This window comes from Coloeus monedula (assembly GCF_965178545.1).
Source record: "Coloeus monedula genome assembly, chromosome: 12".
Lineage (NCBI taxonomy): Eukaryota > Metazoa > Chordata > Aves > Passeriformes > Corvidae > Coloeus > Coloeus monedula.
The window spans coordinates 10548624-10563357 of NC_138792.1; the positions used below are offsets into that span (position 1 = coordinate 10548624).

Here is a 14734-nt window from a genome sequence, read left to right on the forward strand (position 1 = left end):
ATTTCAGAATATCTATGGATAGGCTTAAGATAAGAAATTTTAAGACTCAGCTCTTCCACTGAAATCAAGGAAAGAGTTCTAGTTATATCTGTGGAAGGTTTGGAAGCTAGTCCTGCCATTAATTTGTGTGGCATTTCATAGCCTTAGTGACAATCTCATCAATATTGACTCATCAATAACTCTCTCTGGCTTCATAGGAGTATTTTGGCTGAAAATGTGCTGGGTGGAGCAAGAGTAGGAGTGCATGTCTCAGATAATTGGTGTGGACTGAGGAATGTGTGATGATAATGCTTGTTTTTTAAAGAAAGTTTGTAAGCTTACAAAACATCCTGACACTTGGGGTTACAGTTGCCTGTGCAATCTCAGCTCAGGCTTGTGCAGGTATGGGTGTGTTTTCTGTCAGTCTCACGGCTCGAGGGTCCCTGCAGTCATTTGCACTCTTCACCTGCGTGATGGTGATTCTCAGTCTCATTCCAGAATCTCTCTGCCAGTCTCTCTGTCTTTTGCATATTTGGAATGGTATATATTTTTTTAAATCTCTTTCCAGTTCAGGCTTAATTTAACTTGCTATGGAAATTTCTGTAAAATAATTAGCGTGTAGGTGTTGAGTCTAAAGGGGTGTTCGTAGTGTGGCTCCCATACAAGAGCACTGCCAGGATTATCGCTCATATTAAGAATGTTCTCCCCACCTCTGCCCTCCTTGCCCTTCCAAGCCTGTAAAAACTGTTCTCAATTAGTGTGTGTATACACACAGCCATATAGAATGTATGGCATCTTGGAGATGCAATGTACCCATTGAAATTCCACTCTAGGTGCTTCTTGGTGAAGTTTAGTAGGTTTCCTGTGTTTTCAAATGAGAAAAATGCAGATCCTTAAAACTTTTACCTTTCCAAGTGGGATTTGTTCTTCCCCAAATTTCTGTGAAATGGGGCAATTCTTTCCTCCCTCTATAATCAGTTTGGGCAAAGAAAAACCAATAAAAATTTTATCTTACTAAAAACAGTAGAAGAAAAGATGACTGTATCAAAGAGGTCATGACTGCAGTAAGTTTTGATTACTTACTTGCAGGGAAAGTGTGATCTTGGTTTCAGGAGCTAAACTGAAGTTTGTCAGAAAAAAACCCTTAATTTCTGAGTGTAGCTTTATATTCCTCACCCTGATTATTCTCAAGTACAAGACTACGCTGAGGTTTTTTCATACTAGGTACTTTTATCTTTTATCTAAGATGGTTTTTAAAGAACAGATGTTACATGTGTTTAACCCACATTGCTCATAAATAAAAAATTTGCTAAGCTTTAAATGGTACTTCTTTAAAATAAAGGTGCAATCAAAATGTGTGGCTAAGTAGATTAGCTGTTTTTCCATGGTGATTAAATTTTTCTTCCTGTTAGATGAGCAATATTTTGAATATTCATTTGGATTAAGGGCACTGAGTTGTGTTAATGTTACCATGGAGTATGTGTGTAATTGTCACCATAAAGCTAAAGGTGAATGGTAAATGAGAGAGCAAGGGGGCTCAGACAATGAATGATTGTGAAGAAGTAGAGTGATATTATTTCTCATGAGTCCTTGATTTCAGAGTAGTTTGTTATTAGTGTAATTCCCTGTTGGGGATGGTGGTAGCAAGGAGAAGGAACTGATTCCCTGAAAGACTGTCTGATTAGTAACAAGAAAGGACAAAGTTCTTCTCCAGGCTCTGGTGATCCACAGTAGCAGTTGGTCACTTCAATTTTCAGATATAATGTTCTGTTTTTTCAGCTTCTACCAGGGGATAATACCATCATTGAGGAGCACAAGCGAGAGATAGTGGAAGCTAAACAAATTGTCAGAAAACTTACAATGGTCGTCTTATCATCTGAAAAGACTGAGGAAAAGGAGAAAGAAAAGGAGAAAGAGGAGGAGAAAACTGAAAAGGTGTGACTGAGTAGCTTTCTTTTCAGTAAAATTATTTCAATTACATTAAACAAAACAATTGTTATAAAAACGTGCTTGTATTTATTTGAAAAACAGTTATGTACTTTTTGCATGGCTTGTATTTGTCTTCCAACTGCACTTCTGTTATATTGAATGTGCAAAAATGCATGGTTTGTCATTTGTTCTGGATTTCTGTACATAAAATATTCTTGGTTCAATGGCTAGTTGATTTCTTCCCTCCCTTTTTGTTGTATTGGCGCCACTAAGTGTGTCCAGCATTCATACACTTCACAACATTTAACAACTGCACTGCTAGGGTTCATGATAGTATAATCCTAGTTGATTTCGTAAAAATAAAGACATGAGTAAGCGTTTATTCCTTATTTCTCTCAAGAATTGGGACATAAAGAATTGCCAGACTTAGGAATGTTATAATTATCCTGCATTGTAGAAAAAGCTTATAATTGAAGATTTTTAGTTGTAACTGTTCACTGTGCTCCCTTTAAACCTGTATCTCCATATGTGTAAATTTATACTCTTCATTTAAGTTCCTACTATATCATGTTCATGTTGGCCTAGGTCTGGTTTGATTTAGTGTGTCCAAGCTTTACTTTAGAAACAAAATTATTTAATCTCTTAGGGGCCATTCTGTTGTCAGCTTCATCTGAGTGCTTAAGTACTTCTTAAATGGCTTATTTAAAACAAAAAAGAAAGAACAAGAAATGCTTGATATTTGCTTTTTTAAGTGGCATGCTGGAGTGGGGGGGAGGGACCCATCAGTCTTGACAGTTTCTGTTCTTGATTTTCTGTATCCTCTTGGGTTCCTTATCAATCTGGTTTGTCTACCTATTTCTACTTCTTCTACTCCACCTTGCTTCTGTTAATCTCTGACCTTCCTTCCTGTTTTCATTTTTCTTCCTTGGCTTGAAAAAATCTAATTCCATTTTCTTCCCTCAGGCATCTGATACAGTCACTGCCTTCTGGCTCTCAACTGCAGCCACAGCTGCTGCGTAAACCAATTTTCACTCACTTGAAACTTCTGATCCCCCTCCCTTTTGTTTTGGTTCACCTTCTCTGCAGTCAGATGGGGCTGCCCAGAATTTTTTGAAGTGTGCTTGTCACCCTGTTCTGATAGAAAAATAAACTCTTGATGGGACTTGGGGAGTGTATGCATTTCAAATAATGTCAGAGGACTTAAGACAGTTTTTGTGGCTAAGATTTAGAATTAAGAACTTGGGAATTTTAAGCTCTAGCAGAAACTGCAGCATTTTTCTGAAGGATTAAAATGACAAAGTCTGAGCCTGTGTGATGGGAAGATTAAGAACTGTACTTAACAAAAACCAATTTCTGTGCCTGTACACACTGTTGTGCAATAAGTGCTGTTTCTTGAAAAGCTGGTTTCTGTGTTAAAAGTGTTTTTGTATGTGCTTAGCTGTACACTTCGTAGGAGTTAGGGGAGTAACTGCATGTGAAAGCTGTTGACGGTCTAGGTACATTGTATCCAGCATGTCATGTTAATATACTACTTTTGATACAGTATCATGGAATAAATGCCTGCATAAGGAAAACAGTGTTTAACAATTACTGACCTGACTTTTCTTCTAAATCCTCTAAGTGCTTATTTTGTGTGGTTAAAATTCATTATTATCTCAGGACTCCAATATGAATAATTTAGTCTTGACAAATGTTCTACCTACTTTTTCCCTTTAAGATGCATTTGCCATAACTGTGTGATAGGAGATCTGGACAGGTCAGAGTGTGGGCAGCAAGAATGGGTCTGACAGCAGTTCCAGACTGACCCCTCTGTGCTAGGCGTGTCTTGGCTTTTGGAGAGCTCATGTCAGAACTTGATTACCCAAAAGTCAAACAATGTGTGAGCTCCATAAGTTCAGCATGAATAGAGACCTTATAATTTTGTTTTGCTCTGAAGCTTTTCTCTGCATGTTATCATGTGCTGTGCTGTTTTCTATTTTCAAAACTATCAGAAAAATACTTGCCAGTGTTAAAGTTTTAAGAGGAAAAAAAAAAACCCACTAAAAAAGCCATGCAAACTGTAGAACCACAGGAGTGTCTGTTTTGTAATTAATTATTGTTCTTGTCAGTCAGCCTTCTCTGCTTGTGTGGTTTAAATAAAATAAAATTATATTTTCCTTTAAAATAATAAACACATTTTGTCCTAGATTTATAGTCTTCCTTCCCTGGGTGTCATCTTAGCCTTGTAGTTACTTACAGCTAGTGTTCCTTACTGTTAGTCACTTAAGAATAGACTTTTACCTTGGAGGCCAGGGAAAACCAATTATAACAATAAAATATATCAGTACTCTGCCCCTGAAAAAGTGCTTCAGGGCATGATCTTAATTTTAGAGTCCAATTTCCTCTTAAGCTGTATTGCAAAGGGAAACTTTGTGTAGACTTGCACTTAAGTCTAGAGTCTCCTAGAATAGATGCTAATGTGAAACATGGTACAGGCAGACTAAGATAGAGAAAGGGTTTGAATGTGGCTTAGCTTTTATTTTATTCGAATCTGCTTTTGCAAGAGAAGTTTGTGCTTTTAGACCCAGAAAAGCACACAGCATAAACGATTCTTAAGTGCTTGCATTCTTCTTAAAATGTCCTGTAAGGAAATAAGCTGCAATAGATTGTGACAGTTTGAAAAGTATGTGATCAGATGTAAATCAGACAACTTAATAAATTTCTGTTCTATTTTTAACTTTTTCTTTGGTCCAGATGTTAAATTCTATGTGGACTGGTTTATAATTTCTTTTGAAGTTTGCTTTTTGTCTGAATGTCTAGCTAAGTTTTATTTTGCATATGTTTTTATTACACAGTTAAAATACATGGCTTTTTCTCTAGCTGTGGATTGCTGCTTAAGGAGAAGTATTAAGGAGGCTTTATGAACATATTTTTTCTTTATTATCTTGCAGCCTCCTGATAATCAGAAACTTGGCTTATTGGAAGCCTTATTAAAAATTGGTGATTGGCACCATTCACAAAGTATTATGGATCAGATGCCTCCGTTCTACGCTACTTCGCACAAGCCGATTGCGATCGCGCTTTGCCAGCTTGTCCACGTGACAGTTGAGCCTCTGTACCGCAGGTAAAGTAACAGCCACAATTCTGCTGCTACACAGGGGAAAAACAATTTCTTTACAGTGTGAATTCACTAATAAGCTTAATTATGGATACATTTCTAAAATTTGCACTTCTATTTCATGTGAAATGCTGCACATTTTATTTTTCAGAGTTGGTGTACCTAAAGGAGCTAAAGGGTCACCAATTTCCTCTTTGCCAAACAAGAGAGCACCAAAACAAGCAGAGAGCTTTGAGGAATTGAGAAAGGAAGTGTTCAACATGCTTTGTTACCTTGGTCCTCATCTGTCCCATGATCCCATTTTATTTGCAAAAGTAGTACGTCTTGGAAAAGCATTTATGAAAGAGGTTGGTATGAGACAACAGCTGATCAAAACATGAAAAATACCAATTATTCTGATGTCAAAAAATGTTTGTCTTGCTAATTGTGTGATGCTCAAATGCTGAAACAAAATTTTGACTAAGGACAAACTTGGAGATTCTTATTTTAACTTTTGATAAATTTTATGATCTAGAGACATCTTTATGAACAACTTTAGGCACTTTAGGTTTATAACTGGGGATATTTAGTGATATCTAATTTCTCATTATGGTATTCATATTTTAAAATATTGCCTCTGTGTGTATAATTAAAAACCCAGCAGACATATGGTACTGACTGCCTGGGACCTTCTACATTATTGCCTCAACAATGTAGTCAATGAAGATTGATAACCTAATACATGTGGAGTGCAAATAATTTCAGCTTTCTGTTCTAGCTGTTAGGTTTCTTGGGAAGCAGGGGATGTTGCATCCTTTTACTCCGTTTTTTTTTCTCCCCCTTGTTCTGCCTAGTTAAAATGCTGCTGCTATTGATCTTGTGTCAGTGACAAATCTTTAGATGCTGCTAAGGATGAGTTCGATGTGGAAGCCACTTCAAGTTGCCAACTTCAGAAATAAACTAATCTCTTGAGATGGGTTACTGTCTTTTGGCCGTATCTTTACTGTGTGTCTATTGAAGGATTGGCAGTATGACCTGTTTTAAAAGGCTCCAAATTGAATTTATATTCTGAACTCCCTTAAAATGTGCTCAGTAGTTCAGATTGAGGCTAATGGTTTCTTTTGCTACTTTTCTGGCAATTTGCTATTTAACTAGCAGTTTCTGGTTTATTCTCAAGTCAACAATAGGGGGGTTTAATTTTTTTTTTTAAACGGCTCAGAGAAACTTTGGAATAAATATTTTTTGAATTACTATTATTATCAATGAATGACCAGTCCACTTGCCCAAAACTTAAAAGTCATGGGTTTTACCCAGCATTTTATTTTAACTTAGGACCGAAAATTGGAGCGGTTGATTGATCTAAATGGTACTGGAGGGGAAGTTTTCAGTTTTATAACTTTTTTTTTTCTTAAAAGTATTTTTATTTCAACTGCAACTAATAAATATTGGAATGCTCATAATTCATATACTGCCTGAGGGGAGGCTTTCATGTACAGCTGTATCTGATGATGCAGAGCTAAAAACATAGGTAATTCTTTGGATTGAAGATCTTTTTGTTCAAAAAATTGTTAGGAGAATTTATTCTTGTTAGGTTCCAAGATGCAGTGATAGGGTGAGAGACCTACAGTAACTTTGGGTGTCATGTAGTCTTTATAATAAAATCATGGAAACTTTCCCTATTTCCATATCTCTGTATAATTTCTTGGCAGTTTCTCATCCAGACTGGTAAGATTTCCTGATGATAAATACTCTAACTTTACAGCATGGTCATTTCTTGTTGGTCAGTGAGAAGACTGATATCACTTCAGTGATAGCTATGTTGCACTGACAGTGTAGTTAATTTGAAAGTTATAATTTTAAGGGACTAATGCATTTTATTGCTGTCAGCAGACTATTAGGACTACTTAGTAATTCAAATATTGAAGGTTGGTGAGAAAGCCCTTGTTTCTGTGGATATGTACAGTGGAATGGAGATTACTTGGTTATAGGAATCTCTTGTGCAGGTTTACTGTAAATATACTTTTATATAAGTTTAATGTGTTTCTGGCAAGAATGAGCAACATTTTAGCTATTTGCTCTAGGTTGGAACTGTGAAGAAATTCGTCAGTGACAGAGTGGTTAAGGTAACATAGGGAAAGTTATTTTTAATGCGTTGTTGCCATCAGCATGTTCTAGTTGTGAAACTACATTTAACACACAGTAGAAATACTTATAATTGAAGGTAATTTGACTCTAAGTTTACCCATACAGTAGTTTAAAAGTTAGACTACTAACACTGCATTGCAGCTTTCATGCTAAAGTGTACCTTTAAAATAATTGTGCACTTACTGGTGTGATAGCTTAATATGCTTTTCTTGGTGAGTGGAGCAAGCAGAGAGAAAAAGAAATTTAATAAGGAAGACTAAAAGCTTAAGAGGGTGTTACTGAGAGAGAAAGATGGGGCAATAATCTATGGCTGTTGGAAACTGCATTGGAAGTCCTGAGATTTTTTTAGGTAGAAGGTGAATGCTTAGGCATTTTTTTTTCTCTCCAGTAAGAAAATTCAATATTTCGTATGTAGTACCAAGTTCCCTTGTAGCTTTAGTTATTACTTCTTTTTGGACAAAATTGTACAAAGCCCCTCCAAATGTAAGGAATGCATTTCATCCATGCATTTGAATTTCTGTTTAAAAATACTTTAATGCTGACAGATGTGGCAAATTAAACATTTAAGAAATGCTTGGCCCTTCAGGTTTATTCTTTTGCTGAGATAGCCCTGTTCTGAAACTGTAACTGTTACATTAACTGTGCTACAATTAACATGGTTGTCTTTGTTATAGTTTCAGTCTGATGGAAGCAAACAGGAAGATAAAGAGAAAATGGTGAGTTTATTTTGGAAGAAGGTGTTTTTATGCAAGATTTTAATTGTGAGCAAATGTGCATTTTACTTCTTATTTGCTTGGAATCAGCTGGAAATCCTCAAGCTATTTATTCTATAAATACACTTCATGGTGGGGAAAAGCATAGAGAAAAGACAAATTAGAAGTAGGGGAGGTGTTTATTAGTACAGTGTTTTGGGTTTTTTTTAATTGCTTAATTTATTTACTTTGAAGTTTTCTAATTTATTATCAAGATTGTTCAGAATGAAATCCAAGTGTCCAGTTGAATTCTAACACAAAAAACAAGTAGGTTTTTTTTTTAACTCAACAAGTGAGTTTTCAGTATGAAGTTTCTGCAGTTTTCATTGTTACTTGTTCCTCTTTCTCACTTACCCTGATTTCCTGAATCATTGCAGAGAAAATCTCTTCTGGGTTTTGCATTTTGTTTTGGTTTTCTTTTCATTGCTGCTGTAGTTACTCTAAAATAGCTCAGTGGAAAAGAGAAATGTTTAAGAAAGGGCAAGGATAGCATACTGAAAACATGGAAATTGGTACTGTGTCTTGGGAACATGCATAATGCTTTCAGGTTTTTATCTGAAATTTTGAAAATGGAAGTAACGATGAGGAATACCTTAATAATTGAAAGCAATTGCCAAAATCTGTTTTTTCCTGTGTTGCACTTCATGCAAGTCCACAGAATATCAATTTTTTAATGGTATGTTTGATTCGAAAATGAATGCAACCTTCTGAAGATTTCAGCAGCTTTGTTCTTGTATCTTATATAGGCAGGTAAAATATTGGCAGTATATATAGTCCATAAATTATTTACTAAATGATTATGATGGGAGATACTTCTAGGTCCTATTTAAATTTTTGCTTTGTTCTGAAGGTCTTAATCTTTTGGTGTACTTGGTTTTTTATCAATCTAATAAAATGTTCCATTCATGCATCTGCACATTGCAAGTATAACATTGCTTCTGAGGCACTTCCTGATGGTTACCTTGGGGTTTTGTCTTTATCTCAGGAGACACTGTTCAGCTGTTTGTTGAGTATTACTGATCAAGTCTTGCTTCCATCTCTTTCCTTGATGGACTGCAATGCATGCATGTCTGAGGAATTATGGGGAATGTTCAAAACCTTTCCATACCAGTACCGGTGAGTAGAACGATTTGTTTCCATCCTTTGGAATGGGCTGTTGAATTGTCAGTACTGAACTTCCTTTTCCTGTATAACTTTGCCAGGTACCGTCTCTATGGGCAATGGAAGAATGAAACATACAATAGTCACCCACTTCTTGTGAAAGTTAAAGCTCAAACCATAGACCGAGCCAAATACATCATGAAGTAAGTAGTCTATTCCCATAAATAATTATGAACTGTATTGCACTGTATTGCATATCACCAGCTGAAGAAAACAAGCTTGACAAATACATTCCCTGTCTAATGACTTAATAATTTCCCCAATAGTTCTTGTTCATGAAGTATTTAATGTATTGTGGTTAAAAACCATCAAATAAGGATAAAGACAAATTCGTCAGCAACAAGGGTATCTAATCTCTGAAAAATGTCCCATTAAATGATTTACAAGCTTTTCCATGGGTAAGGTGTTCAATAAATTGCTTTGCTTATGGAAATGTCCGAGTGCTACATATTTTCTCTAGGTGTGGAGACTCTCGTCCAAAGAGTCTCAAGAATCTTGTTGTGTTTTCTGTAGGTTTGAATGTATGGCAGTAAGTTGAACAGAATTATTTATTCTCATCCTCAAGTGGGCTCACAGCAATTTCAGATTTACCTCACATTTGATGTCACTGTCAGGGAATTAGGTTCTCCATTTGCCAAAAGCAAATGTGGTGTGGTGTTACAATGTGGATAATCAGAACCTTTCCATATAGGCAAGACAGTAATTGTTTCTGGATAAAAAACTTTGGACTCAGAGCTAAGAAAGCCAGGAACAATTGTTTTGATTCCCTTCTGACTTGCTGCATACACCATAAACCTTTCCCCCCCTTCCCCTGTACTATGGATTTCAGTTGTGCAGGTGAACTACAGTGCTGTCAGTTGTTGAAGATTGCTGTGTGTATAATTTACTGTCAACTTCAGGTTTCAGGTTGAGCTCAAATCTCCAGTAGGAAATGGTGTGGAACTGTAATGCAAAGAAAGAAATACTGTTTCTCAATGAACAGAATGCAACAAAAAATGACTGATCTGTGGCTAAATTAAATTTTCAGGAGCAACTAGCAGCATCACATGGTAGTTTGGTGTATGTGGTACAGGTTTCATTGACAACTTCTGAAAGCAAAGTGTTTGAAGTTGAAGCTAGAATATGGTCCATAGTAACACAGGGACAACTGGATTGACTGTAGTGTCTGCATCTTGGAGGATTTCTCAGTTTCCAGTTCTCAATGGAGTAGTATTTCTATGCTGAGGTTTCTTGAAAACACGTCTGCTAGTGAGAAGTTAGTTTCTGGGACTAACAAACATGTTTTTCACTGAAACTAACATGTTTTAATATTCTTCTAGCTTGTCTATTGTAATAAAACATGTTCTCTTTTACAGGCGTTTAACTAAGGAAAATGTGAAACCCTCTGGAAGACAAATTGGGAAGCTCAGCCACAGCAATCCTACAATTTTATTTGATTATGTATGTAGTTACATGTATTTGAATGCTATTTCATCCTAACAACAGATAATTGAAGTTCAGGAAGGGACCTGCAGTTCTAATTTAATTATTTTTTTACTTTTGATGCAGATTTTAAAGTATAGTAATTTTTTAGTTGAGCACATAGTGAGATACTAAATATGACTTAATAATACTTAGATATTAAATATGGAAACATTTCTTGATAACCATCTGCAGAAAGAAGAAAATTTAATTTGAGATGGCAGAGGTGGGTCTCAGGTACAGAGATAGCTAATCAGGTTACACAGAATGTGAATTCAGGTTAAGTTGCTCTGACAGTTGTCTATGAGTGGGGTGGAGATGTATCAGGGTCATTTAGAAGAAAACTTAAAGCTTTGAAGTCTGAAATACACCTACAAAGTTGGGAAGGATTTTTAAGATTACTTGGTGCTACAGAGTGCCTGAGAAGTGTAAAAATGTGTTGATGGGCCTCCATCTTACTCACAAATGTGATCTAAGGGTATTGATTTACCAGTTTTTAGATTGTACTTGAAAAAATTACTGCTGCAATATACGTGTGTGTCATGTACCAAGGAGTTCATACTAGAACTTGATTAATACAGTTTGCTTGCAGTCTTTCATGACCTAGCATCATGGTTGTGGGTTTTTTTTAAATAGTCTTTTATTTATTACTGTATTTAGGAACAGAAAATCCAGCTGCTAAGGTTTAGGATTCTTAAGAAATATTGGGAGAAAAATGTTTTCCTTATTTTATTTGCTGATAAATGAAAAGAGAAATTATATGGAATTGTTTTTACATATTGGAGACTTGTTTCATTGGTATCTTTAAGGTGCTAGATAGATTAATGAGATTGCCTATTTGCTTTGACAGTTTTTTAGGACCTTCTGAAAAATTAATTTTAAGCATGTTTTGTGTAAGTTTTGAAGACAAGTATTGTAAAATGCTTTTATTATGTGCAAGATAAGGAATACTGTCCCTATTCAGCTGAATGTCTGTTGTAACTTGCAGATTTTATCGCAAATACAAAAATATGATAACTTGATAACTCCGGTTGTTGATTCACTGAAATACCTCACTTCCCTGAACTACGATGTCTTGGCATGTATCCTTTAGTGTAAATCACTACATCACTTATTGATAAAGCTGCAGTTGTAGCCAGATTAAATCTGTTACCTGTGAGTAAATATTGTCTCTGTTTTCTATTCTTGCTGCTTTTTGCTGGAAACTTTAGTGACGTTTGCAAATACCTTTGGACTTGTAGTGGGTTATGGGACCCTCTTTATTAATTCTTTCACACATTGAAATTTATTCTTGGTTTTTACTACTTTCACTCTTGAAGGCATAGTGATCTTGTAAATAGTATGGTAAACAAATAGTATGGTAAAAAAGCTATTTCATGGCTTTATTTTTTTTAAACCATAACTGTGTTAGTGCTTGCTATGCTTATATATCATATTAATGTATTACAAAAGCCAGAAAAACAAGTCTCTGTAACTTTTGTGCTTGTAAGTTGAGGAAAAATACTCTCTTTAACTCCGCTGAAGATTGTATCATTGAGGCATTGGCAAACCCTGAGAAGGAGAGAATGAAGCATGATGACACTACAATCTCAAGCTGGCTGCAGAGTTAGTATACTTGTTTTATTTATTACAATAATGTTTAAAATATTTCAGCCTCCCTATGATCTATTCAACCATTGATCATTATGATCAATGTTTTACTTGCACTTACTGACTAGTAGTTTAAACAAAATGGAGAGCTGGCAAGTTTAATCAATAGGAATTTTTTTTTCTTTGTATTCCAGAAATTCATGTATTGCTAAGATGCCATATGCACTTTGTTAATGTTTATTTAATAATGAGTTGCAGTCACAGCTGTTTCTCTTTACTTTAGGTCTGGCAAGCTTTTGTGGTGCTGTTTTCCGAAAATACCCAATTGAACTTGCAGGCCTCCTGCAGTATGTAGCCAACCAGCTGAAAGCTGGCAAGAGGCAAGTATTGCACAATGGATCCTTATAAACTCAGTTTTTATAAAGTGTTATTTGGGTCTTTGCTGATACACAGGCACTCAATGTAGTCATTGCTCTAGCAGTGGTAAACTGCATTCGTAGTATTGGGAAGGTTAAATAGCAGAAAAAATTATTTACTCTTTAATACATTACTTTTCCTCTAGTTATACAGCTGTGACATTTTTGAAGCACTGATTTTTCATCTTTAACTCACTTTAATAGTTTTCTTAACAGCTAACCATACAGGGGAAAAAAACTCTACCAGTGTGTAATTTCATCATAGAACTTATTGTACATTATTTAAAAAATAAGTATCCATGATACAAAGCAGTGTGAACAACTAAAACAAACTACAGTTTGTTTTTCCTTTCTCATAATGTCTTCTTTGCAGGGATGGCTCTTAACACTTTAATATTATTTAAATACTTTTTCCAGTTTGTTTAGTGGTAGTTGAATTGCTTCTTCATGTGTCAATGTCAGTCATAACTCAAAACAAGGTTTCCAATTTGAGTTTTCCTTTTGTCTTTCCATTGTCATCACTCAGTATTATTGTTTCATTTACTTACTTAATTTTATCACATAGGTGAGTATCAACTTTTTTTCTATTAGAAATCCCCATATGGTTATTGAAAGGCAGCTTACCAGTGGTGATAACACACCACTGTTATTTTAGGGTAGTTATATTGAGAAATGTAGTTTTTTCCCCTTCACTGCAATGTAGACATTCAGTCTCATATGCTCCTCTGTCCCTACTTTGTTTTGTTCTGATGATGGCAATCACATTGAGCTACAGAGGAAGGGTAAGTAATGTTTATTGTCTTCCCCAAAATCACAACTGTAAGTATTTTGGGTAAAACAAGTCAGTTTAGTACTTGGGATCATAAGAATAAAATGGATTTACTGGTATGACCAGTTTCATAGGACTGCAATGTTCAGGTATTTGAATTGGAGTTTATGCTGGTATTGCACAGCTCCTAGACAGAAAACATATTTATGGTTGGAACAGCAAACAAAGATATAAGTCATATAAATTATTTAAAGATGAAACTTGGTTTTGGAAGCCATAGGTCAATGCTTTTTCTAAGTAGGTCACAAAATTCCAGAAGTTACTGGAAAACATTGCTGCTTTGTGTGATTGGGATACAGTTTACTGTACTTCTATTGAGGAAAAGTCATTGTCCTTACGGAATTCAGAGCAGGAAGTAAAACCTAGTCTCTGGGCAGGATGATTATTGGAGTATTTTATATATTCCGTGTTTCAAGTAAAAATAAGATATTTTCCATGTTTCCAAGAAACCTCTCCAGACTAACTTTGCCAGAACATTTCTAAGGCTGTGTACTATTCTAGATACTCTTAACAAAATATGAAAAGTTCCATAATCATAAAATTACTGTATAGATAGAGTTTGAAACATGGAAAACAAAAAAAGGGAGCAATAAACTTTATGATTAATTTGCTGATACATAAAAGTTAATAGCACCACATTCACTACCATCTTCAAAAACAAGGAAGTTGTTCTGAAGGGGTTCTGAAATCCAACTGTTGAATGACAGTGTTGCTTTTAAGTACTAGCTTTTTACTTGCAATAAAGAAATCCTTGTGCTTGGCATACCAGTTTCTTCTTGAAAAAAGAATAAAAATGTTGTTTATATGCATTGTAGTGCTGCTTTGTAATATATATTGAATGTCAGAGCTTCCGGTTCTTAAACAAATTGTCTTGTTTTTACTCCACTTTTCTGTTTTCTTTGCAGCTTTGATTTGCTTATTTTAAAAGAGGTAGTGCAGAAAATGGCGGGGATAGAGATTACTGAAGAAATGACCATGGAACAACTGGAAGCCATGACTGGTGGAGAACAACTGAAAGCTGAGGTGCGTTTATGTTAAATTTAATAACTGTTGCTTTTTAATGGTGCTTCTAAAGACTCTGGTTCAAGAACTATGGCAGCATAGCTGAGAAAGGTGTGTGCTTTATCAGAGTTGCCCCCCCTTTTGAGCTTACAGGCCTTGAGACAGGCAGCCAAGGCAGTGTAGACGTGAACCTTAATTGCTATGCTTCATAGCATCGCACATTCAGGAGAGAGTGTTACATGACAGATCTGTGTGTTCCAGCAGTCACTGAACTTGGATGTGGTGCAGTCCTGCTGGCTCAGACCTGCTGGGGAGAGTAGCAAAAACTAATTAATAGCATGCAAGACTAGTTAGTTTCTGATTCTTCTATACATACATTGCAGTACAGGATCCA

General features: G+C 35.6%; 1 protein-coding gene across 10 annotated transcripts in view; it reads left to right on the forward strand.

The window, feature by feature from the left end:
* Positions 1-14734, forward strand: part of THOC2 (THO complex subunit 2) — a 50546-nt gene that overhangs the window by 15481 nt on the left and 20331 nt on the right. For 6 of the 10 annotated variants that reach the window (XR_014226749.1, XM_082289205.1, XM_082289209.1 and 3 more), the window contains exons 10-21: positions 1759-1914; positions 4839-5011; positions 5157-5352; positions 7066-7107; positions 7804-7845; positions 8867-8997; positions 9084-9185; positions 10398-10482; positions 11492-11585; positions 12028-12108; positions 12377-12473; positions 14244-14361. Coding sequence is in view for 9 of the 10 variants with exons in the window: in XM_082289205.1 (XP_082145331.1) it covers positions 1759-1914; positions 4839-5011; positions 5157-5352; positions 7066-7107; positions 7804-7845; positions 8867-8997; positions 9084-9185; positions 10398-10482; positions 11492-11585; positions 12028-12108; positions 12377-12473; positions 14244-14361 (1317 nt within the window). In the remaining variant the exon portion in view is untranslated. The remainder of the gene's footprint in view (positions 1-1758; positions 1915-4838; positions 5012-5156; positions 5353-7065; positions 7108-7803; positions 7846-8866; positions 8998-9083; positions 9186-10397; positions 10483-11491; positions 11586-12027; positions 12109-12376; positions 12474-14243; positions 14362-14734) is intronic. The other 4 variants (XM_082289207.1, XM_082289212.1, XM_082289208.1 and 1 more) reach the window with 1 other exon arrangement.